This window comes from Danio rerio, chromosome 15 (assembly GCF_052040795.2).
Source record: "Danio rerio strain M-AB ecotype USA chromosome 15, GRCz13ab, whole genome shotgun sequence".
NCBI classification, from domain to species: Eukaryota; Metazoa; Chordata; class Actinopteri; order Cypriniformes; family Danionidae; genus Danio; species Danio rerio.
The window spans coordinates 31,714,221-31,735,145 of NC_141035.1; the positions used below are offsets into that span (position 1 = coordinate 31,714,221).

At 35.1% G+C, this 20,925-nt stretch overlaps 1 protein-coding gene across 2 annotated transcripts; it reads left to right on the forward strand.

The window, feature by feature from the left end:
• The first annotated feature begins 1,412 nt into the window (after positions 1-1,412).
• On the forward strand, positions 1,413-20,786 carry clip3 (CAP-GLY domain containing linker protein 3). 2 transcript variants are annotated; one of them, XM_087284269.1, is made up of 14 exons: positions 1,413-1,530; positions 5,359-5,507; positions 6,661-6,800; positions 9,990-10,083; positions 10,269-10,430; positions 11,569-11,687; positions 12,627-12,863; positions 13,054-13,189; positions 13,288-13,434; positions 13,610-13,744; positions 13,838-13,961; positions 16,259-16,323; positions 16,657-16,729; positions 16,850-20,786. In XM_087284269.1, exons 2-14 carry the CDS (start codon positions 5,378-5,380, stop codon positions 16,905-16,907), a joined length of 1,620 nt encoding a protein of 539 aa, XP_087140395.1. In that variant the 5' UTR covers positions 1,413-1,530; positions 5,359-5,377; the 3' UTR covers positions 16,908-20,786. The 2 variants fall into 2 exon arrangements, with proteins under 2 accessions (XP_087140395.1, XP_087140396.1); XM_087284270.1 differs by having other exon boundaries at positions 16,853-20,786.
• Positions 20,787-20,925: the final 139 nt, after the last annotated feature.

Consider the following 20,925-nt stretch of genomic DNA (forward strand, 5'->3'; position numbering starts at 1 on the left):
AGGCGAGTTGGTGCTAAACCCTGCAGGGACACCGGCCCTGCAGGAACGAGATTGGTGACCCCTGGTCTACGGCATGTTTTTCTGTGTTCGAAAAATACAAAATAAAAGAAAATTTTGATTAAAAAATATAATGCTTAGCTGCATTAGTTACCCATAGAAAGACATTAAAGCATTTATTTTGTAACCAGTTGAAACATGCTGTTTAAAACAGGGTTATTCAGCTATTTTCATGCCACAAACCCCATATACAATAATTCTCTGACAATGCACTTTATAATGTAAGAGCCATCAATATGGTTTCGTATAAAGAACCAATTATACTTAACTATTGATCTAAATAGTTAATCATCTAATTTATTTTATTTTGTTTTAATCTTCCTTTTTATATGTTTTATAATTATTTTGATGATTTGTATTTATTAATATCATCTGAATGGATAATTTAGATCTAATCATTTATTTTAATAACATTTTTGATTGCTTTTCTTATTTTATTAATGTCAGTAGTATGCGATTAGACTATTTGTCTTTTTATTTATATATTTGTCTAAATTATTGTTTTGTATAAATCTATTCATTTATTCATTTTCCTTCGGCTAGTCCCTTTATTCATCAGGGGTCGCCACAGCAGAATGAACTGCTAACTTATCCAGCAGATGTCTAACACAGCAGATGCCCTTCAGCCTGCAACATGGAAAAACATCCATACACACTCATCCACTACACTACAGCTAATTTAGTTTATTCAGTTTACCTGTACTGCATGTCTTTGGACTGTGGACGAAACCAGAGCATCTGGAAACTGACACGAACACAGGGAGAACATACAAATGCCATACAGAAATGTTAACTGACCCAGCCGAGCCTCGAACCAGCAACCTTTTTGCTGTGAGGTGACAGTGCTAACCACTGAGCTATACCGTGTTGCCAAGTAGGCTACTATAAAGGTTAATTCCAAAGTTTATGTTTATGTTTCTCTTTCTCTTGCTGTGTTTATCCTTACACAATATTTGAGTATTTATTTTAATCTTTTTATATTATTAATTAAACTATTTATTATTTATTTTCTCCAAGAATTTCCACGATCCCCAAAATTGTGGTTCACTGATTTTAACCATGACTTTTAAAGTTCCTTACGAACTAGAATTGTTTATTGTCGCCAGTGCAATGCGGTTCTATCAGAAAATAATTTTACATACTTACCCAGCCATTAAATAATTAAGCTATAATTGATACGCTTATGTTTAGTATCCATATGTTATTATCGTCCGTATTTAAATATACCCAGCTTTGACAAATGTGACGGAAAAACTTTGAAGGCTCAACTAGCAAGCTCTTTCAGAATGAACGTCAAGTTTGGTTGAGGAGATGCGGAGTGGAGACTGGTCCCATGACTGGTCCAGCCGTGAATCACATCCGTGACGCAAGCAGAGAGAAGGACAAGGCGCAGCATCCTCTCCATCCTCCATAGCACAACAACGACTCACAAAAGAGAGGAAACCAAATCGCGATTTCGAGGCTTGTTGTCAGGTAAGGCGAATAAAATAAGTCAAGTACGATGTTGACGAAATCTAAATGGCCATTTTGTTTCTCCGCGAGAGAAAAACAGCCTGCTTGTTTTTCATGTGCTGCGTGATGGAGCGTCCATGTTTTCTTGTTGACACAGGGCAAGACTGACATGCTTTTTAAGGGGAGACGAGAACACAATGCGCTCGCTTTTACACGAGAGGTCGTTTTTATTCAACTGTGGATTATTAATCGACGAATTAATTCAATATTGAGGAATTAAAGACGGTGACAGTTTCATTTCTGCACGATTCATTTCTGAATACGCCCCTTTTTTGGTGGAAAGCCTAATGATGCTTAGGAAATTATTCAGATATGCTTTAAATATATTTTTTAGTACTGTGTAAATTAACGTTATTTAATCCACCCTCGTAAAATAAACATGTAGGCTATAGATATTAATTACTGCCTCTATACTCAGTTATTATATCATTATGAAAAATAAACAGTCTGTTTTCCTTTAAGAAACTAAGAAAGCTTTCCAGTCTATATCTAAATGATGATTCTGTTATGAAGATAATGTTCAAAAATATTTGAATTCTTGTCGAAGGGATTGTGGGAAAACACACAAATGAGATCTGTTTGTTTAATTGACATCTTTGTAATGCAAACATCATAAGTATCTCCTCCAGTCTGATGCAATAGATGGACATTGAAAGCAGCACAACAAGCAGCTCATGTGTGAGCTTGTCATATTCCAGACGCAATTAAAAACCTTTAGAGGAATACATTATGTATTATTAAAATGAGCGAGAGATACTGAAGCTCATATTCTCTTTGATCTTTGCTCTGATGAATAAGTTTTCAGAACAGATTGAGTGTGTATAGACATTTTGTAAAATAAGCATCATGAGGGATCACAATGTGCAGGATTTTGAAGATTTTGAACTGTATTTTGATTGTACTGTATATGGTTTTTAATTCAAATTCTGCTTCTGTAAGTATCATATATTTGAGATGCAGTGTATTTTCAATATTCACTTGGTTGCGTATTGCATCTAAAATATTGATAGTCAAAAAGATCAAATATGCCTAACCAAGGATACGTTGCAAATATTTAGCCTATGATTAGATTTTCATTGCAGTGATTAAAATGTGTCTGACATGTTGAATGTTTGGCAGTTTTACAATTCTGATGCCTTGTAGCTTTTTTAATTTCTTAAACAACCATGTCAAAAGACAGTCCCCATAGTGAAATTTCAGAGTCACATAGATAAAATTCTTCAGGCTCAAATTATGAAAGAAGGCTTAATTATTCATATTTAAATTGACCACTAATTAGCCAAAACTACTCTACACTTAATTCACATAGAGATACCATTAAATATCCTGAAAATTACTGGAACAACTTTACCGTTAAATTCAAAAAAGCGCTGTTCACACAGGCAACAACATTCCGGATTTTTTTTCAGTAAAAGACCATTCAATTATGCATTATACAGGTAAATTCTGACATCATTAACCAGAAATGAGCTCTAAATGGCTTCGGTTTATTTGTAAACACAGAAAGGGTCAGCTTTTTGTTGATGGTACTGTACATAATATGTGCTGATGTTAATGCGTCTGAATGTTCTTATTGGTTAAAGTACTCGTCTCACTTCAGCGCGTTCTAAACATGAATGCGCTCTTTTTGGCAATCTTCCTTCTGCATTCACACATTCCGGCAAATTACCTGTAATGTTACAACTTCTCTTTTCAGAAAATTGCCAAAACAAATTTTTTAGTATTTTTAAAATGGGCCTGTTCACACATACAGACCTTTCCGGAAAATTGCAGGTAATTTTCCGGAAAGGTCTGTGTTTGTGAAAGGGGCTATTGATAACTAATGTTATGATAGCTGTTTTAACATTAAGTTATGATTGAGTTGCCTCTTGTTACAGTTATGAAATAGTTTGATAACAAGCTGGAAATGTTCATGGGTCAATGACATGACCACATTGAAATGGTCTATAGTGCATGTCTATGGACTGTGGGGAAAACTGGAGCACCCGGAGGAAGCCCACACGAACACGGGGAGAACATGCAAACTCCATACAGAAATGCCAACTGGCCCAGCCGGGGCTCGAAGCAGTGAGCTTCTTGCTGTGAGGTGACAGTACTAATCCTTTTATATAGTTCTTGAAAAAAATCCATACACTGTAAATAAAAAAATCTGCTCTTTTTTAATCATAAGAAATGTGTACTTATCACAACCTACATCAAACAGTTTGACTGAAATGATTAAGTTAAGCTTTGCAAAACTCAGAAAATGTAGTTGAAACCTGGTTAACTTGCTAAAATAAGTTAAAGTAACAAAAAACATTTGTTATCATGACTTATCATATTCATTACAGATGAATGCATACAGTAGTCAAGATGATTTTAAAGATGCTCACTATCTGACTCTGTGGTCAACAATTCTGTAAAGTTCAATTATTATTATTGTTGTTATTATTATTATTATTATTATTATTATTATTATTATTATTATTTGTTTTGTTATTATAGTATTATAAGATATTATATTAGTTGCTTTAAAATTATGCTGAACAGCTTCTCAGTGTCTGCTTAGAATATATTTAAGATCACTTTCAAATTATTTTAATATCGGAATGTAAAACAACTTTGGCTATCGTATAATGGATTAAATGAATAGTTCTTTTCTTCAGTACAACATTAAATATGATTTTACACACAACTGTGCTGCTTGGTGATTCATGAAGTGCAAGACCATGGTCACCAACACTTGGAGATATACAGGGAAAACAAAATACCCACTTTATGAAGTGAAACAATCTGTCTCTTCCTAATATTTTCTTATTATTTCAAGCTTCATTCATTGTTGAGAATGTGTTCATGACTGTTTGCTGTGAGTGTTGATTAAAGGTAATAATGTTGTAAATAATGTTCAATTTCATCTACATATTGGATGGCTTGGGGGTGAATAAATTAACAGTAAACATTCATTTCACTTTTAGCGGAAATGTACTGCAGTGTGAGTAATTCTGATAGCTGACCTAGCAGAAAACAGTTATGGGTCTGTCTGAGACATCAAAGTAAATTGCAATGACTTCTATTCAGCGTTAATCTCAGTAAGATGGCACAGAAACTGGTGAAGTCCGCTCTCTCCTCTGTTCTAGCAGACAGCCCTGGAAGCAGTGAGTCACTCATCCACTCTGTCAGACTCCTTGCTATACTTAGAGCCTCACAGGGAGGGATATCTGTAGGGGAAACGGTGATGCTCATATGTTCCCTGTCGGTTATTCTTCTCATTTTGTTTTTGAGCAATGATCAAGCTAAAGAATATTAAGAGCCTTTTTAAATGTCATTATAACAGACTACGGGTTACAGATCAATCAACAAAGAAATTGCTGTCCATGCTACATGATTGAGTCCTGCATATTCCTGCAATGTAAAAAAAAACCAATTAGTTACTTTACTTTAAAAAAATGAGTAAACCCGTTGCCTTAAACGCAACTAGTTGATTTTACTTAAAAAGAAGACAGTAAACCCATGGAATTAACTTTTTTAATTATGCACATACTTTGTTTACCTAAAATATATAAGGCAACAAGTTTACTCTCTTTTTTAAGTAAAGTCAACTAATAACTTTTTACAGTGTATTACTGTGCAGTTTTACATCTGTATCGTTCTTCATGTAGACGTTGAAATCTCTTTGCTTTCACAATGTCGAGTTTCTTCAGCCTTATGAAAAGATATTTTATGAGAATTGTCCTCTCTTTTTTTTTTATGAAAGTTATGAAACTGCTAGGTGTATGGTTATAATTTTTAGCTATGCAAATTTGTGTCCAGGCCCAATCACATAAGCAGAATGACTAAAGAGGAAACTTCCGATGTGGAAGAAGCTCAGCCGACCTCTGAGTTCGTCAGCCCTGTCCATGAGCCCCGCAAGAAGCCCATGGTGCATCCTGCTGCCCAGGCTCCACTGCCCAAGGACTATGGTGGGTTTCTCGAATATTTTCTTGAGAACTTAAAATTTTTTATTAGAATTAATGGTTTCATGCAGAACCGTTTACATTTAAAGAACCTTTCCATTTCACACAAAAAAAAAAAAAAAATCTTTATTGTGCAATAAAAGTAAGGCTGCAAAATATATGGCAATATAATAAATATATTGTGATAACAGAATGTGTCATATATATTGCAGACATGTGATAAGTTACATTTATTTTATGCATTGGTTGTTTATCTAAATTTGACCAATCAGATGGTGCCTTACTATATTTACCTCCACCTCCACAGTAGCTACTGTTCTGCTATTGGCTAGAGAGACACAAAGGTAAACACAGTGCTAAAAAAATACTAATGGTGGACAAGAAAAGAAAATAACAACAGTCAGTCAGAGTCAGAATATTTGCTGGTTTACTAGTTTTCACTTATTTAGAGTGTTTTAAAAACTAAATGTTCTCACTTTAACAGTTTTTAGTCTGAACTAGAATTAATTAGGTCTATATAAAAAAATTTTTTCTTGGGAAATGTTATATCATTAGAAATATAAGTTTCTCAATACTCAACAGCAGTTTCAAATGTAGCATATTTTCCAGTATCGTGCAGCCTTAGAAAAAGTTATTTTAATTATTATAATGTTCTTCACAATTAGAAAATATTGTCATTTTAAAAACTGTTGACTAAAATGGTTTCTATATAGTAATAACATTTAAAACCTTTACTTTTAAACATATTTCACACAAAAATAAAAGTTTACTCACTATTTACTCACCCTCAAGTGGTACCAAACCTTTTGAGTTAAGTTTCATAAGTTTATCCTGTTACACATAAAAGAAGATATTTTGAAAAAAGCTAAAAGCCTGTGAGGTTTTAATGTTCCAGCGTTCTTGAAAGTATCTTCTTTTTTTTTTTTTGTTCAACAAAAAAAAGAAACTTAAACAGGTTTGGAATAAGTAAAGTCAGAGTAAATGATGACAGAACTTTCATTTTTGGTGAACTTTCCCTTAAAAAGTGAACAAATTCTGAACTACAGTAGCTGATGGTAAAACAAAATTGTGTTTAAATTTCAAATTTCAACCATTTTATTGGCTTAAACCTAATAAATTCCTGTATTAATATCCTGATTTTTACTTGCTTCTGTCTCAGCGTTCACCTTCTTTGATCCAAATGATCCGGCCTGCATGGAGATTCTGACCGATCCTCGAACAACAATCCCAGAACTGTTTGCCATTATCCGTCAATGGGTTCCACAAGTTCAACATAAGATCGACATCATAGGCAATGAGGTGAGTCTTTGCTTGAAGTATTTCTCTTGCTTTCTAAATGTTTTCTATGCATGTTAAAACTTCTACCTTACTTAGATGAACAAAAACCATGGAATCTCTGAATCTTTCTTTTCACTTGGTTCAAGAAAGAAAGTCATACAGTAGTTATACAGTAGGATGTCCTATGGGTGACTAAATAGACAGGAAATTTTCATTTGAGGTGTACTGTTCTTTTAATGAACAGAGAAGGTGGGGAACCATAAATAAATGCCTTGTCTGAAGGCATAGAGAGATGTATTGAGTTTCTTTCAGCTGTGGTTATTTCTCTGTAATATGACCTATTGATTAATGGATGAATACATTTGGTTTCCAATCCACGAGTTGATTTTATACTTGTTGAAAACTCTCTTTAATTTTTGAAAACTGCTTTATGAAAGTCTGAGCAAATGTGCTTTTTTTATATATATATTTTTTTAATTTACAATAATTTACGTTTAGGTGTGTGAAGACAAAGTACAGGCATTTAAAATAATCTGTTATTTAGCTTTATATTAACTATTGCCAAAACAATTTGACTGTGGTGCTGATAAATGTTAGTGATTTTGTTATTTACAATTAGAACTTCATATCTTTTAAGATAACAAATCCACTGATATTTATCAGCACCACAATCAAATCATATCGCAAATTATAAATTTATTTCAAAACATTTTAATTCTCAGTGAATTTATTAGGTATGGGATTGAGTAAAATGTTTTACAACTTTAATTACATTAGGTTTGATAACATTTCATCAAAATGCTTTTCTTGACATTTATAAGTATGACAGTTGGTCATTATAACGAATGCTTTTATTTGTTGTAACTGAAAATCAGGGTTATTCCACCCAGTAATGATGCATTAACTTCTTCTGAACTAAATCACATACATTAAATCATATTACCTTAAAACAGATATATTGCTTAGTAGTTTTTTTATGTTTGTGATTTGTCCAGTGTTAATCTAATAGCTGTAATTCCACATATTTGTACAGTATGTAAATTAGTAAATAATAATTAATAATAAATTTTAAAGTTGCAGTATAAAAATTACTGTATATTTTACAGTAAAGATAAGCAGTACTGTAAATAACTGTAATGTGATCTGTGGTATACCATAGGGCAGTTATGCGGTATGTTAAGCCTGGTTTATACTTCTGCATAGAGTGATCAGTGTGACCCACGGTGCATGCCTTGCATGTTGTTGTGCATTTATACTTCTGCGTACGGTTTGTGTTGCTCTGCAATAACACTTCCAAAACACTTGCTGGTAGTGAGGTTTTTATGTTCCTGTGTGTCAAGTTTCTTCGCTGGTGTTTTGTTTTTTCTGAACGCTACCTTAATGTAGAAGTAGCTCAAACTCGCTCATTTTGAAGCGGGAACTGGGGGATGTGCAACAACTTTAGTCATAAGGTAAACACAATATAACACTTTCCATCTGGAGCTTCACGGGACTCTACACTTGTTTATACGGCTCCATCGGCCTCGCCCGGCTCTTTGTCCCACCCACACTCGTCAGCGCTACCAAGCTGACCAATAACAGAGCTTGTGCTACCCGTTGTTGTGATGTGTAGTTACATTTTTTGAGAGGTGTGCGTTAGTGTCGGCGACAGCCACGGCATATGGCAAGTTGTTGCGACATGTAGTCAAATTTTTTAAAAAGTGTGCGTTGTTGCGACGAGTAGTTAACTTTTATGAGAGGTGTGCGTTAGTGTTGGCGACAGCCACAGCGAGGGGTATGCGTCCACACACAGGCTGCGCCGGAGCAAATCAGCCTTTACTCAGGGCTTAATTTGGATCCGGTACCTCTGAAATCTCATCCAGTACCTCATTTTACCGATCCTCTTCTCATACATATGCAGTATGTTACTGTATTTTAAAGTTGCATTTTGACATTTACTGTATATTTTACAGTAAAAATCTACAGTACAGTAAATAACTGTAAGATAAGCTGTATTAAACCGTAGGACAGTTATGCAGAAAATTACTGTATTTTAAAGTGGCATTGTGAAAATTATTGTATATTTTACGGCAAAAATACACAGTACTGTAAATACATTTACAGCTAAATAAATGGTGCTGTAAATGTAAATACAGCATTTTTCTTTAATTGATTTAAAGTAAGTTACTGGCGAACTGCTGCCTGTAAGTTACTGTAGATTCTACAGGGAAGAATCCCTAGAGGAAGTGGAGCAGCAGGGATTGATGGCAGCGGTAATAAGCCTCCTTCATCTGACTAATCTCCCCATTGGGTTTTGCCCTAAATCAGCTCCACCTGTCAGATCTTTCTGAACTCCCACTGCCCACCACAATCTGCCCTGGTGAGGCTGAACTGTAATCTGTAATCAAAGTAAGAGGTTTCATAAGTTAGAAAGTTCATAAGGTTTCACAACCATCCTGACATTAGTGGCTTAAACCAGCTGATTTATGCTGGCTTTTACCGAGGGAATAATAATCATTCCCAGAACCAACCAGAACCAAACAAGTTTATATTCAAAATTGTAACACAAATCTGTTCTCTTTTGGTGTGCAAATAAAATATTAAAATTGACTGGACTTTTGTTCTCAACTAATTAACTTTAATTTCTTGATGAAAAATAGCAATCAGCAAGACATTTAAAAAAAAATTGTGCTTAAAGTTTGGCTTAAGAAAAATAAAATAAAAAATGTAATCACTGATTTGATCTAATCGTATTGACTGTTATGAATTGTATGTATGTACTGTAAATGTGTATTGTACTATTTTCTAATTTAATGTTGGTAATTTTGTTACAACATCCTGCCTGGGACTACAGATTTGTAGCTAACTCTGGCAAATCATATTATGTTGTACATTGTCCCTGTAAAATTAAATGAAACAAATACAAAAAACATCATCTCCCAAGTTTCCACAAAATGGCTGCTGTACATTAAGAAAATATGATGGTATGGATGACTCAGCGTTTTTTTTCTATCACATATTATCAATATTAATTGATGTAATTTTTCATCATTAGAGTGCATTTCACTAATATGGCCCTCGTCCAGCTTTGAAAGTGGCCATTTGCTTTGGAAAAGCTTCATCTACTCTAAGCCATAATTGCCTGCGAGTCTGCATTAGTTATGAACTGGGATCCAGATGCATGGAAGTCCATCATGTGTTGATCAACTTTTCCTGTTCTCTCGCTTACAGATTTTAAAGCGAGGCTGCCACGTCAATGACCGCGATGGCCTGACGGACATGACTCTACTCCACTACTGCTGCAAAGCTGGGGCTCACGGAGTCGGTGAGTTTATGCTTGGAGGTCACAATCCATAATACCAATGTGACATTCTCGCTAATTGAGGTCATTAAAATTTGATCAACTTCTTGCTGTAAATCGTTCAAAAGCTCAAACCTTGCATGCTGTGCATTTTTACACTTGACAACATAATGAAAGCAATCTGTAGTAATAATGTGTTTTCCTCTTAGGCGACCCTGAGGCAGCGCTCCGGCTGTCCAATCAGCTGTTAGCTCAGGGAGCCGATGTCAGTCTGCGCAGTCGCTGGACTAACATGAATGCCCTCCATTATGCCGCTTACTTCGATGTGCCAGAACTGATTCGCATTTTGCTGAAAGCCTCCAAGCCAAAAGGTGACGTACAGCTGTGGTTGAGTTTGTTTTTGTATTCGTGGCATGATCTAAACTTTTCACTGGGCAGGTGCTCTTTCAAACCATCTAGCAACATTCTCAATAATACGCAATAATAACAATTACGGTTGAAAATGAAAAGATGCTTGATAATTTAGAAAATGTCAAGTGTTTTTTACAGGAAATATGTAGTGGTCAGTTTTATATTAGCATTTTTAGGGGTGTGCAATATTTTTTGTATATGATAATATCATATCATTATTGTTGTTTTAATATTATTGAGTATGCCTGGCACTTTCCAAAATGCATATTAGGATGGCCTTATAATAAGTTTTTGAAAGCAAAATAAATCTGTATGGGTTTTTGTTTATTTATATATATATATATATAGATCTGAAAGAATCCCCCCACTCACCCTTTTCTCCCTTCTTTTTGGATTGGGCGACACGGCAAGAGTCACAGCTCACAGTCCCCACTAAACCAGTCGCCAGAAATAAGTCGGGGGAGTCTATCGTGATCTACCTTAGCTCAAACTCCCCTCTCGCTCTGCTAACGGAAGGGAGCCCAGGGCTCGAGGATCTTATGAGCTCAGGGCTCTCTCCCAGGATAGCATGCCAAACAAGCTTTATTATCAGTCATCATTTTTTATACTACAGTTCAACAACTTCGATATGAAGATATTGAGTGAGTGATATTTTAGACTCAATTTATTTTTTCCTGTTTGGACAACAGAAATAATTTTTAAAAACTACTTCTCAGTTTCTCAGACAAACACTGCAGTTTTTCCATTCTCTGTGAATCAGCCTATGAACCAATCATTTGAATCAATAATTCAATGATCCATTAAAAAAGACAAATTTCTTTTGTTTTAAATTAATCAGAATTTTAAATAAATTATTTGAATCAATGACTCAATGAATAATTTATCAAGACAACAATCCTACTGGCTGTTGTATCTTATTTATCCATGAAAAGTCTAAACCAGCCAAAAGACAGACACAAAACTCAGAAAATATTGTTAAATTATAAAAATCCCCAAAATTTGTTTTTAATTTTTGTCAATATCATTAACTCTTTGCATTTTCCATGAAAAAAGTAAGGAGTCGTGTAACATGTCTGTTGCTTTTTCTTCTCTCCACAGTGCTTAACTCCACCTGCAGTGACTTTTGTCATGGCACAGCCCTCCACATCGCTGCCTCAAACCTCTGCCTGGGTGCTGTCAAGTGTCTGCTGGAGCACGGAGCCAACCCTGCTGTCAGAGTGAGCAGAATGATTTAAACTTCCCTCAATGCAATCAGCCTAATTGGCTTTGCCTTAAATCCCCTCTGCTCATATTAAATCAATGTCTCAGACATCTTTGTAAGCCTGTTATTTAGAATGCTAAGATTAGTAGCCAAACTATGTTATGATCTTATTTATGCATCTAAACAATGTGCAGATATAGACTGAGGTTGGAAAGTACAGTAAAATAATAATAGTGTTATATATAAATATGACAAATTTATTTCAAAATTATTATTTTTTAACAAATTTATAGCATTCATTTTATTGTAATTGCGAAGCTATTCAGCTTTATTATACATAATCCTTTAGAAATCATTTTAATATGCTACTTTGGTAAACTTTTTCTCATTATCAACATTGAAAATGGTTGTGGTAATAAAGAGTTTGTTGTAGTCTAAATTTCAAAGTTAAAATCCTGATCTAAAAACCATCACATCTATTACATTTGTCTTTTTTTTTTAAATCACTTTTACCTTAGTTTGTAGTTCTTATTGAATTAATGTAAACCTCACAATGTGTTGTTGGCAGTTTCATCCGGTAAGTCCATTAAGACAACACCATCAAGAGAGTGTTCTACTAGAAACAGCACTGTGACTCTTTTAAACATACTATCATTTGGGCAACACTAATTGTATTTTGGATTACTATTTAATGAGGATATTATGCAAATTGAGATTCAGCAGCTGTGCCTCCATGACACTTAAACAACAATTAAACCTCATTTCTCTGCATATAGACTTTTGATGGAATTATGCAGTTATATACAGTACTGTACATACACAGCACAGCAGTGATGTAGACATTCAATCGAGACATTTTAGTTTAGGGAGAAAAAATCTATTTGTGGATGAGAAACATAAACATCTACATAACACATTTAAGTCATAAACCCTTTAAATGATCTGCATGTTACAGAATGATAAAGGTCAAGATCCTGCTGAGGTTGTCCCAGACCCCATGGACATGAGTCTGGATAAAGCTGAGGCCGCAATGGTGGCTAAAGAGCTGAAACAGCTGCTGCTGGATGCAGTTCCTCTCAGCTGTAATCTCCCCCGAGCCACCCTGCCCAACTACGACAACATCCCCGGAAACCTCATGCTCTCCTCCCTCGGCCTCAAACTTGGGGACCGTGTGGTGCTGGACGAAACAAAGGTGAGTTTGTGAGTCAGAATTCTGACTTTATAACTTGAAATTGTGACTTTTTATCTCAGATTTCTGACTTTATGTGACAGTTATGTAAAATGTTTAATTTTTTTATTCAGAGGTGGAAACAGATAGGCTTCCATAGATTTCTATGTTGAAAATAGAGAATATATTTAAAACTATTGCCTTTCTCCTGCAGACTGGCACACTGCGTTTTTGTGGTACCACTGAGTTTGCTAGTGGCCAGTGGGTCGGTCTTGAGCTGGACGAGCCGGAGGGCAAGAATGACGGGAGTGTGGGTGGAATCCGCTATTTTATCTGCTCCGCAAAGCAAGGTGTGTGTTAGTGTATATTTAATATTCATAATCTTTCTGAATTTAGAATTGCCGTAAAAAATTAAGAGCATAAATATTTGATTTATGTTTTTGTTTAGGGATCTTTGCTCCTGTATCAAAAATCACCAAAGCTGTTGAACAGACTCCTTCTTCAGTCACCTCCACACCAAAAACCCCTCGCATGGATCTGTCCCGCGTAACTGGCAAGATCAAGAAGGAGAAAAAAGAGAAAGATCGCGAAAAGAGTGAGTGATAATGTCTGTATCCATCCATATAAAATATGTATGTGATTTTCTTTTTTCTTTTGTCAGATTGTTGTCAGATCTACATTTCATGTCACATATTTTTGCTGTATAAAAGACATAGATTATTTCTAAAGTTAGTCGTCTGAGCTTTGCATTTGATTTTCTTCTTTTACAGCTCCAAGAAAGAAGTCCCTGTCCGGGGTCAGTTTGGATCCTGATGGAGTGAAGGTTGAGGTTGGAGATCAGGTGCTGGTGGCAGGACAAAAACAAGGGATTGTCCGCTTTTTCGGAAAGACTGACTTTGCTCCTGGTGTGTTTATGTTACATATTAATGTAGAAAATGGGCATTTTTTAATATGTGATGAAACTTCTAATGCTGGATGGACAATGTTTGTGCTTTCAGGATACTGGTTTGGTGTCGAACTGGAGCAGCCCACCGGAAAGCATGATGGCAGTGTGTTTGGAGTACGCTACTTCCACTGTTTGCCCAAATATGGAGTTTTTGCACCACCATCCCGTGTTCAGAGGTAAAACCTTCAACATGTACTAGAAAAACTGCAATAAAAATACATTTGAACCTTAAAGATATAGTTGAAAAGATAAGTTTACTCTCTATTTACTCACCCCTTAAGTGGTTATAAACCTTTATGAAGTATTATTCTGTTGAACACAAAGAAAGATATTCTGAAGAAAGCTGAAAGCCTGTAACCATTGACATCCATTGCAGGAAAAGCAAAAACTATGTAAGTCAATGGTTACTGGTTTTTAGCTTTCTTTAAAATAACTTATTTTGTATTCAACAGAAGTAAGAAACTCAGACATTTTTGCAACAAGTGAAGAGTGAGAAAATGAAAAAAAAAATTGATTAAAAAAAACAGAATGTCTATTCTTGGATAAATTATCTCTTTAATACCAATATTTCACCTTTATTTAAACAATGTCTGTTTTATTCTGTAAAAGATATATAAAAAACATTGGGAAAATGTTCTTTTTTAGGAGGGGAACAAAACTGCAATGTAAAAATATTATATTTGGGCCATGTTGAGGGTTAAACACAAAAGCTAACTGAATAAATAAAAGTTGCATACAAAATATTAAAACAAAACATAACAAAATATATAACAAAAATATATAAAAACTATATTATAATATACAGTTAGGTCCTCGACACAATTCTAACATTTTTGTCTCTTTACACCAACACAATGGATTTGAAATGAAACGAACAAGATGTGCTTTAACTGCAGACTCTCAGCTTAAATTTGAGGGTATTTACATACAGATCAGGTAAACGCTGTAGGAATTACAACAGTTTGCAAATGTGCCTCCCACTTGTTAAGGGTTTAAAAGTAATTAGATAGAATAATAATCATAAATCAAATGTTCACTTTTTAATACTTGGTTGCAAATCCTTTGCTGTCAATTACAGCCTAAATTCTTGAATGCATAGACATCACCAGACGCTGGGTTTCATTTCTAGTGGTGCTCTGCCAGACTTCTACTGCAACTGTCTTCAGTTCCTGCTTGTTCTTGGGACATTTTCCATTCAGTTTTGTCTTCAGCAAGTGAAATGCAAGCTCATTCGGATTTAGATCAGGTGATTGACTTGGCCATTGCTTAACATTCTACTTTTTTCCCTTCAAAAACTCTTTTGTGAAGCGAAGTGCCGTCCAATGAGTTCTAAAGCATTTGGCTTAATATGAGCAGAAAATATTGCCTGAAACACTTCAGAATTTATCCTGCTGCTTTTGTTAGCAGTCACATTATCAATAAACACAAGGGAACCAGTTCCATTGACAGCCATACATGGTCACACCATGACATCATGCTTCACTTCTTAGGGTCAGCAGTTCCTTTCCTTCTCCATACTCTTCTCCTCCCATCACTCTGGTACAAGTTTATCTTGATTTCATCTGTCCATGGGATGTTGTTCCAGCACTGTGAAGGTTTTTTTTAGAATTCTAATCTGACCTTCCTATTTTGAGGTTCACCAATGGTTTACATCTTGTAGTGAACCTTCTGTGTTCACTCTGGTGTAGTCTTGGTGAGTTATGACTTGGTGAGTGTTCTTGTTCTGGCCAACTGTTGTGAAGGGTGTTTTCTTTACCAGGGAAATAATTCTTTGGTCATCCACTACAGTTATTTCCGTGGTCTTTCGGGTCTTTTGGTGTTGCTGAGCTCACTGGTGCTTTCTTTCTTTTTAAGAATGTTCTAAACAGTTGTTTCTTCTGTAGAAACAGTCGACCTTGCCTAATGTTTTTGCTATCTCTCTGTTTTGTTTTTTCAGCCTAATGATGGCTTGCTCAACTAATAGTGACAGCTCTTTGGATCTTATGTTGAGAATTGACAGTAACAGATTCCAAATGCAAATAGCACACTTTAAATAAACTCCAGACCTTTTATGTGCTCATTGTAATTGGGATAATGAGGGAATAACACACACCTGGTCATGAAACAGTTTGGAAGCCAATTGTCCAATTACTTTTGGACCCTTAACAAGTGGGAGGCACATTTGCAAATTGTTGTAATTCCTACAGCGTTCACCTGATTGTTTTGTTGTTTTTGGTTAAATCACATGAGTAGACCATTGGCTTTCTGTGTTCCTGTATAGTGATTAGCATTTGCAGTGGAGTGTCACTATTTATTAAAGCATAATAATAGAGTTTCTTAATTAACATAGCTTTAAAAGTGCAAAACAAACAAACAAAAACAAAAGCATCTGGTGTAAAATGAGAAGGAAATTTTAAAAGGTTAACTACAGGGTCACTCTGAATGTTCAGATAAATTCTTCAAAAATAATTTGTAGTATCATTTAATCTTGTAGAATTGGAGGGCCCAAAGATCCCCAAGGAGACGGGACGCTAGTGAAGAAAGTCCACCAGGTGACTAGTAAGTACCACGATAAGGTGCATGTGCCCATCAGTACACTCTGATCTAGAACCCATAAGTTCTGATGTGAAAAACATGATCCTGTCTCATTTACAGTACAAAGCATCATGTTTTTCACAGTCTCACAATAGCCACCAAAGCTCATATTTAGCACTCCATTTTGTGTCATGTAAAAATACAGTGTCTATAATGTTTATTATCTATGCATGATTGCATGTGGAAATGTGTATATAGCACTTATTATGCAATATGTATCATACAATATGCACATGAATGTCCAAATGATGGCCCCAGGTGCATGACTACAATGATTATTCCTCCTCTTCTCCACAGTGTCTCAACCGAAGCGTAATTTTAATGCGGTGCGATCTCCGAAAGACATAACATCTGAAAGTTCCATATCCAGGTAGGCTTGTGTCCCACTGTCAAACACATCCGTTTGGCTGCAGCTGTGAATATATAATGCATCCTGACTGTGTTGCAAGATTAAGCAACCTTTTACTTTCTTGATTTGTTTGTGTTGTAGCAGGTTGCTGTTCTGTTGCTGGTTTCCCTGGATGCTCCGTGCGGAAATGCAGTCCTAAAGTCACCGGTTACATCTTTATTTCTCTCTCTCTCTCTTTCTCTCTTTTCCTCTTTCCGTTCCACCTATCACCCACTCTCTTTGTACTTCCATTATTCATCCGTGCTTTTCTCTCTGTGATTCACCCAGACTGCTGTCCCATCCCTTTGACGGCAATTCAATAGCAAAAAAATAGTGCCTTGTCAAGTAAATAACGTCCTGCATTCCAATGATCGAATTATAGATGAACAATCTTTTATGAAATCAATATAAGGGAAAATCACCACCACTATAAGCCATTCATATCTCTTTATCTGCTTTTTCCCCTTTGCTAAATAACATTGGCAGTATTCAAGCTTGATAATATACTCATGAAACATTTTAATTTGTAAAGGTGCTTTTTTTGGTTAGGTTTTTTAAACATGCTGCTGTATTATGCACCTTTATTGTCTTACTTTTCAGTATTTTATTGCAGATAATCTTACATTTTAATGCCTTTAAATGGGTTAGTGTAGTAGGTGAAATCTTATTAGTGAACAACATCAACTAGTCTAAAAATATTGATGCTGCCAGTGTGAAAACATAACAGGGTTTTCAACATTTAAGCCCAATGCTTTCACCATCCACAGTGAAATGTTTAAGTGTCTAGAGTCAAATATAATATATTGCATGAAATAAGCAGGCATGGGCACGTTTTGGGGTCAAAAAACGGCTCTGAAATGAGGCGAGAGGACTGCTTTAAATATTAAATGCTAATATATCACTTTTCGTTCACTTAAAATCTTCCACAAAACCAAAGCGCAAGCTCCATGATGTAACGAAAGATTATTGCTCCAAAATAATGTACACCATACATCCATAACCAGTGCTGGGTAGATTACTTACGAATTGTAGTCTGTTATTAATCACAATTGTAGTCAGTAAAATAATATAGGTTACTTATTGTAGGTAATGTATTCTGAGTACTTTTGGATAACTATTCAGAACTGAATTTGAAAGGATTTTACATGACCATCCTGCATTGTTATTATTATTAAACAAAGGCTAAAAAAGTTAGGACTGCCGCCTCACATCAAGAAGGTTGCTGGTTCGAGTCCTGGCTGGACCATTTGGCATTTCTCTGTGGAGTTTGCATGTTCTCCCTGTCCACAGACAAGCGCTATAGGTGAATTGGATTAACTAAAATGTGTGAATGTGAAAGTGTATGCCAGTTTTCCCAGTTCTGAGTTGCATAAAACATATGCCCGAGTCGGCACAATAGCCTAGTGATTAGCACGCTGACATATGGTGCGGTAGCACTTCAGGGCGTCTCGAGTTCAAATCCCAGTTCAAGAACATTTCCCGACCCTATCCCCCTCTCTCTCTCCCACTTCGCTTCATGTCTGATTACTGTCCTATCTAATAAAGGCCAAAAATAAATCAAATTAAAAAATAAAAAACATATTCTGTTGTGGCGACCCCTAATAAGAGACTAAGCTTAAGGAAAATGAATGAATTAAATTGTAAATAATTTACTGCTACTGTAGGAATACTTTGAAATCATGTAATCCATAGAAAGTGGCTGTAATCTGATTTTAGAATGTAATATAATCAATTATGTTTTTATTTTAATCCTTTTTGTTGGTCTTTTGTATGACATTGCAAATTAAATATTAAGAGGTTAACAGTAATGTATTGTCCATTGTTAATCCCATCCCCTAACCGCTCATTCTTTAACTCAATTAACAAAACAACAATAAATAAATACATAAATACCAAATTAAGTACATTAAATACATAAGAACATGACATCAGAGAATAATAAAATAATTAAAACAATAATAATAATTAAATTAATAGTAATGATGAATTATCCTCTGGGTGCTCTGGTTTCCCCCACAAGTCCAAAGAAATGAGCTATTGATGAATTGGCTAAGCTAAATTGTCTGTAGTGTATGTGTGTGAATGATGTGTGTATTGTATTGATGTTTCCCAGTGATGGGTTGCAGCTGGAAGGTCATTCGCTACATAAAACATATGCTGGATAAATTAGTGTTACATTCCACTGTGGCGACCCCAGATTAAAGGGACTAAGCCGAAAATAAAATTGATGAATTAATAAATAATGAATTTGAAAAAGCCTTCTAATAAAATGGTAAATGTTACAGGTTTCAAGCACCAGGTGTAATAGACAAGCCTTAGATGTAGTCAAGAAAGGAATCCCAAGTCTTATAAAAGGAATCTAGTGAGCCATAGAGTAAGTCTTTTACTGTAAAAAATGTCCTGTACCCACTTGTCATGTGTAGGGTAGAAGTGTGTTTCCACTTTAGAAGAATGGCACGTCTGGCTAAAATTGAGGTAAAGGCAACAACCTTGCTGTCACAGACTGTCAAATCAGGTCCAAGGGATACTCCAAAGAGGGCTAGCAAAGAATCAGGTTCTATATTGATTTTGAGGTCAATTACGTTTTTAAAATTTTGATTACACAATCCAGATTACATGTAATCAGTTACTACCCAGCACTGTCTGTTAGTAACACTTTCAAGGAGGAATGTACATTATTGAGCTTTTATTTTAAAATAAATAAATAAAACGAGGTGAAAATGTAAGCATTTATAAACCCAAATAACATTACAAATTTGATCACAATCATATTTATCTCACCAAAAAAATGAAATGAAATGCATATATCATCTAGTATACTTTGGTGATGTACAATTTATATTTTAACATGAACAAAGATCATCCTATTGTCTACAGTTTTACTGTTAGGCCAAACTACCTATCTTTCCCAACTCTCCCTCCATCAGTTATGACTTGGATTTGTTTTTGTAAATGCTGTTCTTTAAAATCCTGATTGTGAAAACAGTATGTGCTTCAGATATCATAATCAAACGTGTGGGTAAAAGCAATATTTACTCAGTGTCAGCGTGCTATATGAATTATGAATAGAAACTCTTTAATACCACCATACAAAAGCACAGCATGAGTAAACGTGTCTGTCTTTAATATATGACCTGGGATCAGATAACAGTAGATCAATCGCTACAGTAATCCCAGAGCGGACAGATTTAACGGAGAGTATTTGCAAAAATAATAAAACATCAGCTTGAATTGTGAACTCTCCTATTGTCAACACTTGGTCAACTGCACTGATTTACAAAAAAAAAAATGCTCAAGCAGGGTTTTTCTTTTTTCAGCCACCATGCCATTATTTCACTGAGAAGTTCTTGAATTTGTGTTGTAGAATTAGCAATGACATTAGAGTAGTGAGTAGAATTGTGCATCTTCTTATGATGGAGTGTGCTCACAAGTTCGGCTCACAACAAAACCTGAAATTGTGCATTATCATTTTGTGACTTAGTACAGTGTATTGCTTTATGGTGACTTAAAGTTGTACGATGCATCAATATATCACTGTTATTAATTTCAGGACAAAGTCACATTCCGTTTTTTGATGCCAAAATGCAAAGTTAAATGGACTATTTCCTATGTAAGTAAATGGCACCGACAGGCTCACCCTTCACGCTTTCAAGCTAGTCGTTTGAGAGTTTCATTGTTTCATCGTCAGCAAGCGCTTTCCGTCATTTTCTATCCAGTTGTGTAATTGGTATAGTTCATTTGTAAACATTTATTCGTCTGAGAAAGTATATATATATATATTTTAATAATTTCACAAGGTACTTTTTTAACGTCCTGTGCTTTGTGTTTTCATGTTAACTATAGTCTGTAAATGCAGATTAATGTGGATCTTATTCATGAATTCAGTTCGATGGACAACATAACTGTACTGCATGCTGTGTATACATTTGCAGGTTTCTTTTTCCTACAGTATATATCAGCATGAAAAGCTTATTAATTACTTCAAGTGGAACTCTGTCCTGACTATGGATATATGACTAATAAACATTAGTGTTTTGTACTTGGTTTGGCTTTTGTTTTGATTATTTGGATTAGATGGAAAGAGCATACAGATTTATGTTATTCTGTAGTTTAATGCAAAAATGTAAAACTACTATTCAATTCAATTCATCTTTATTTCTATAGTGCTTTTACAATGT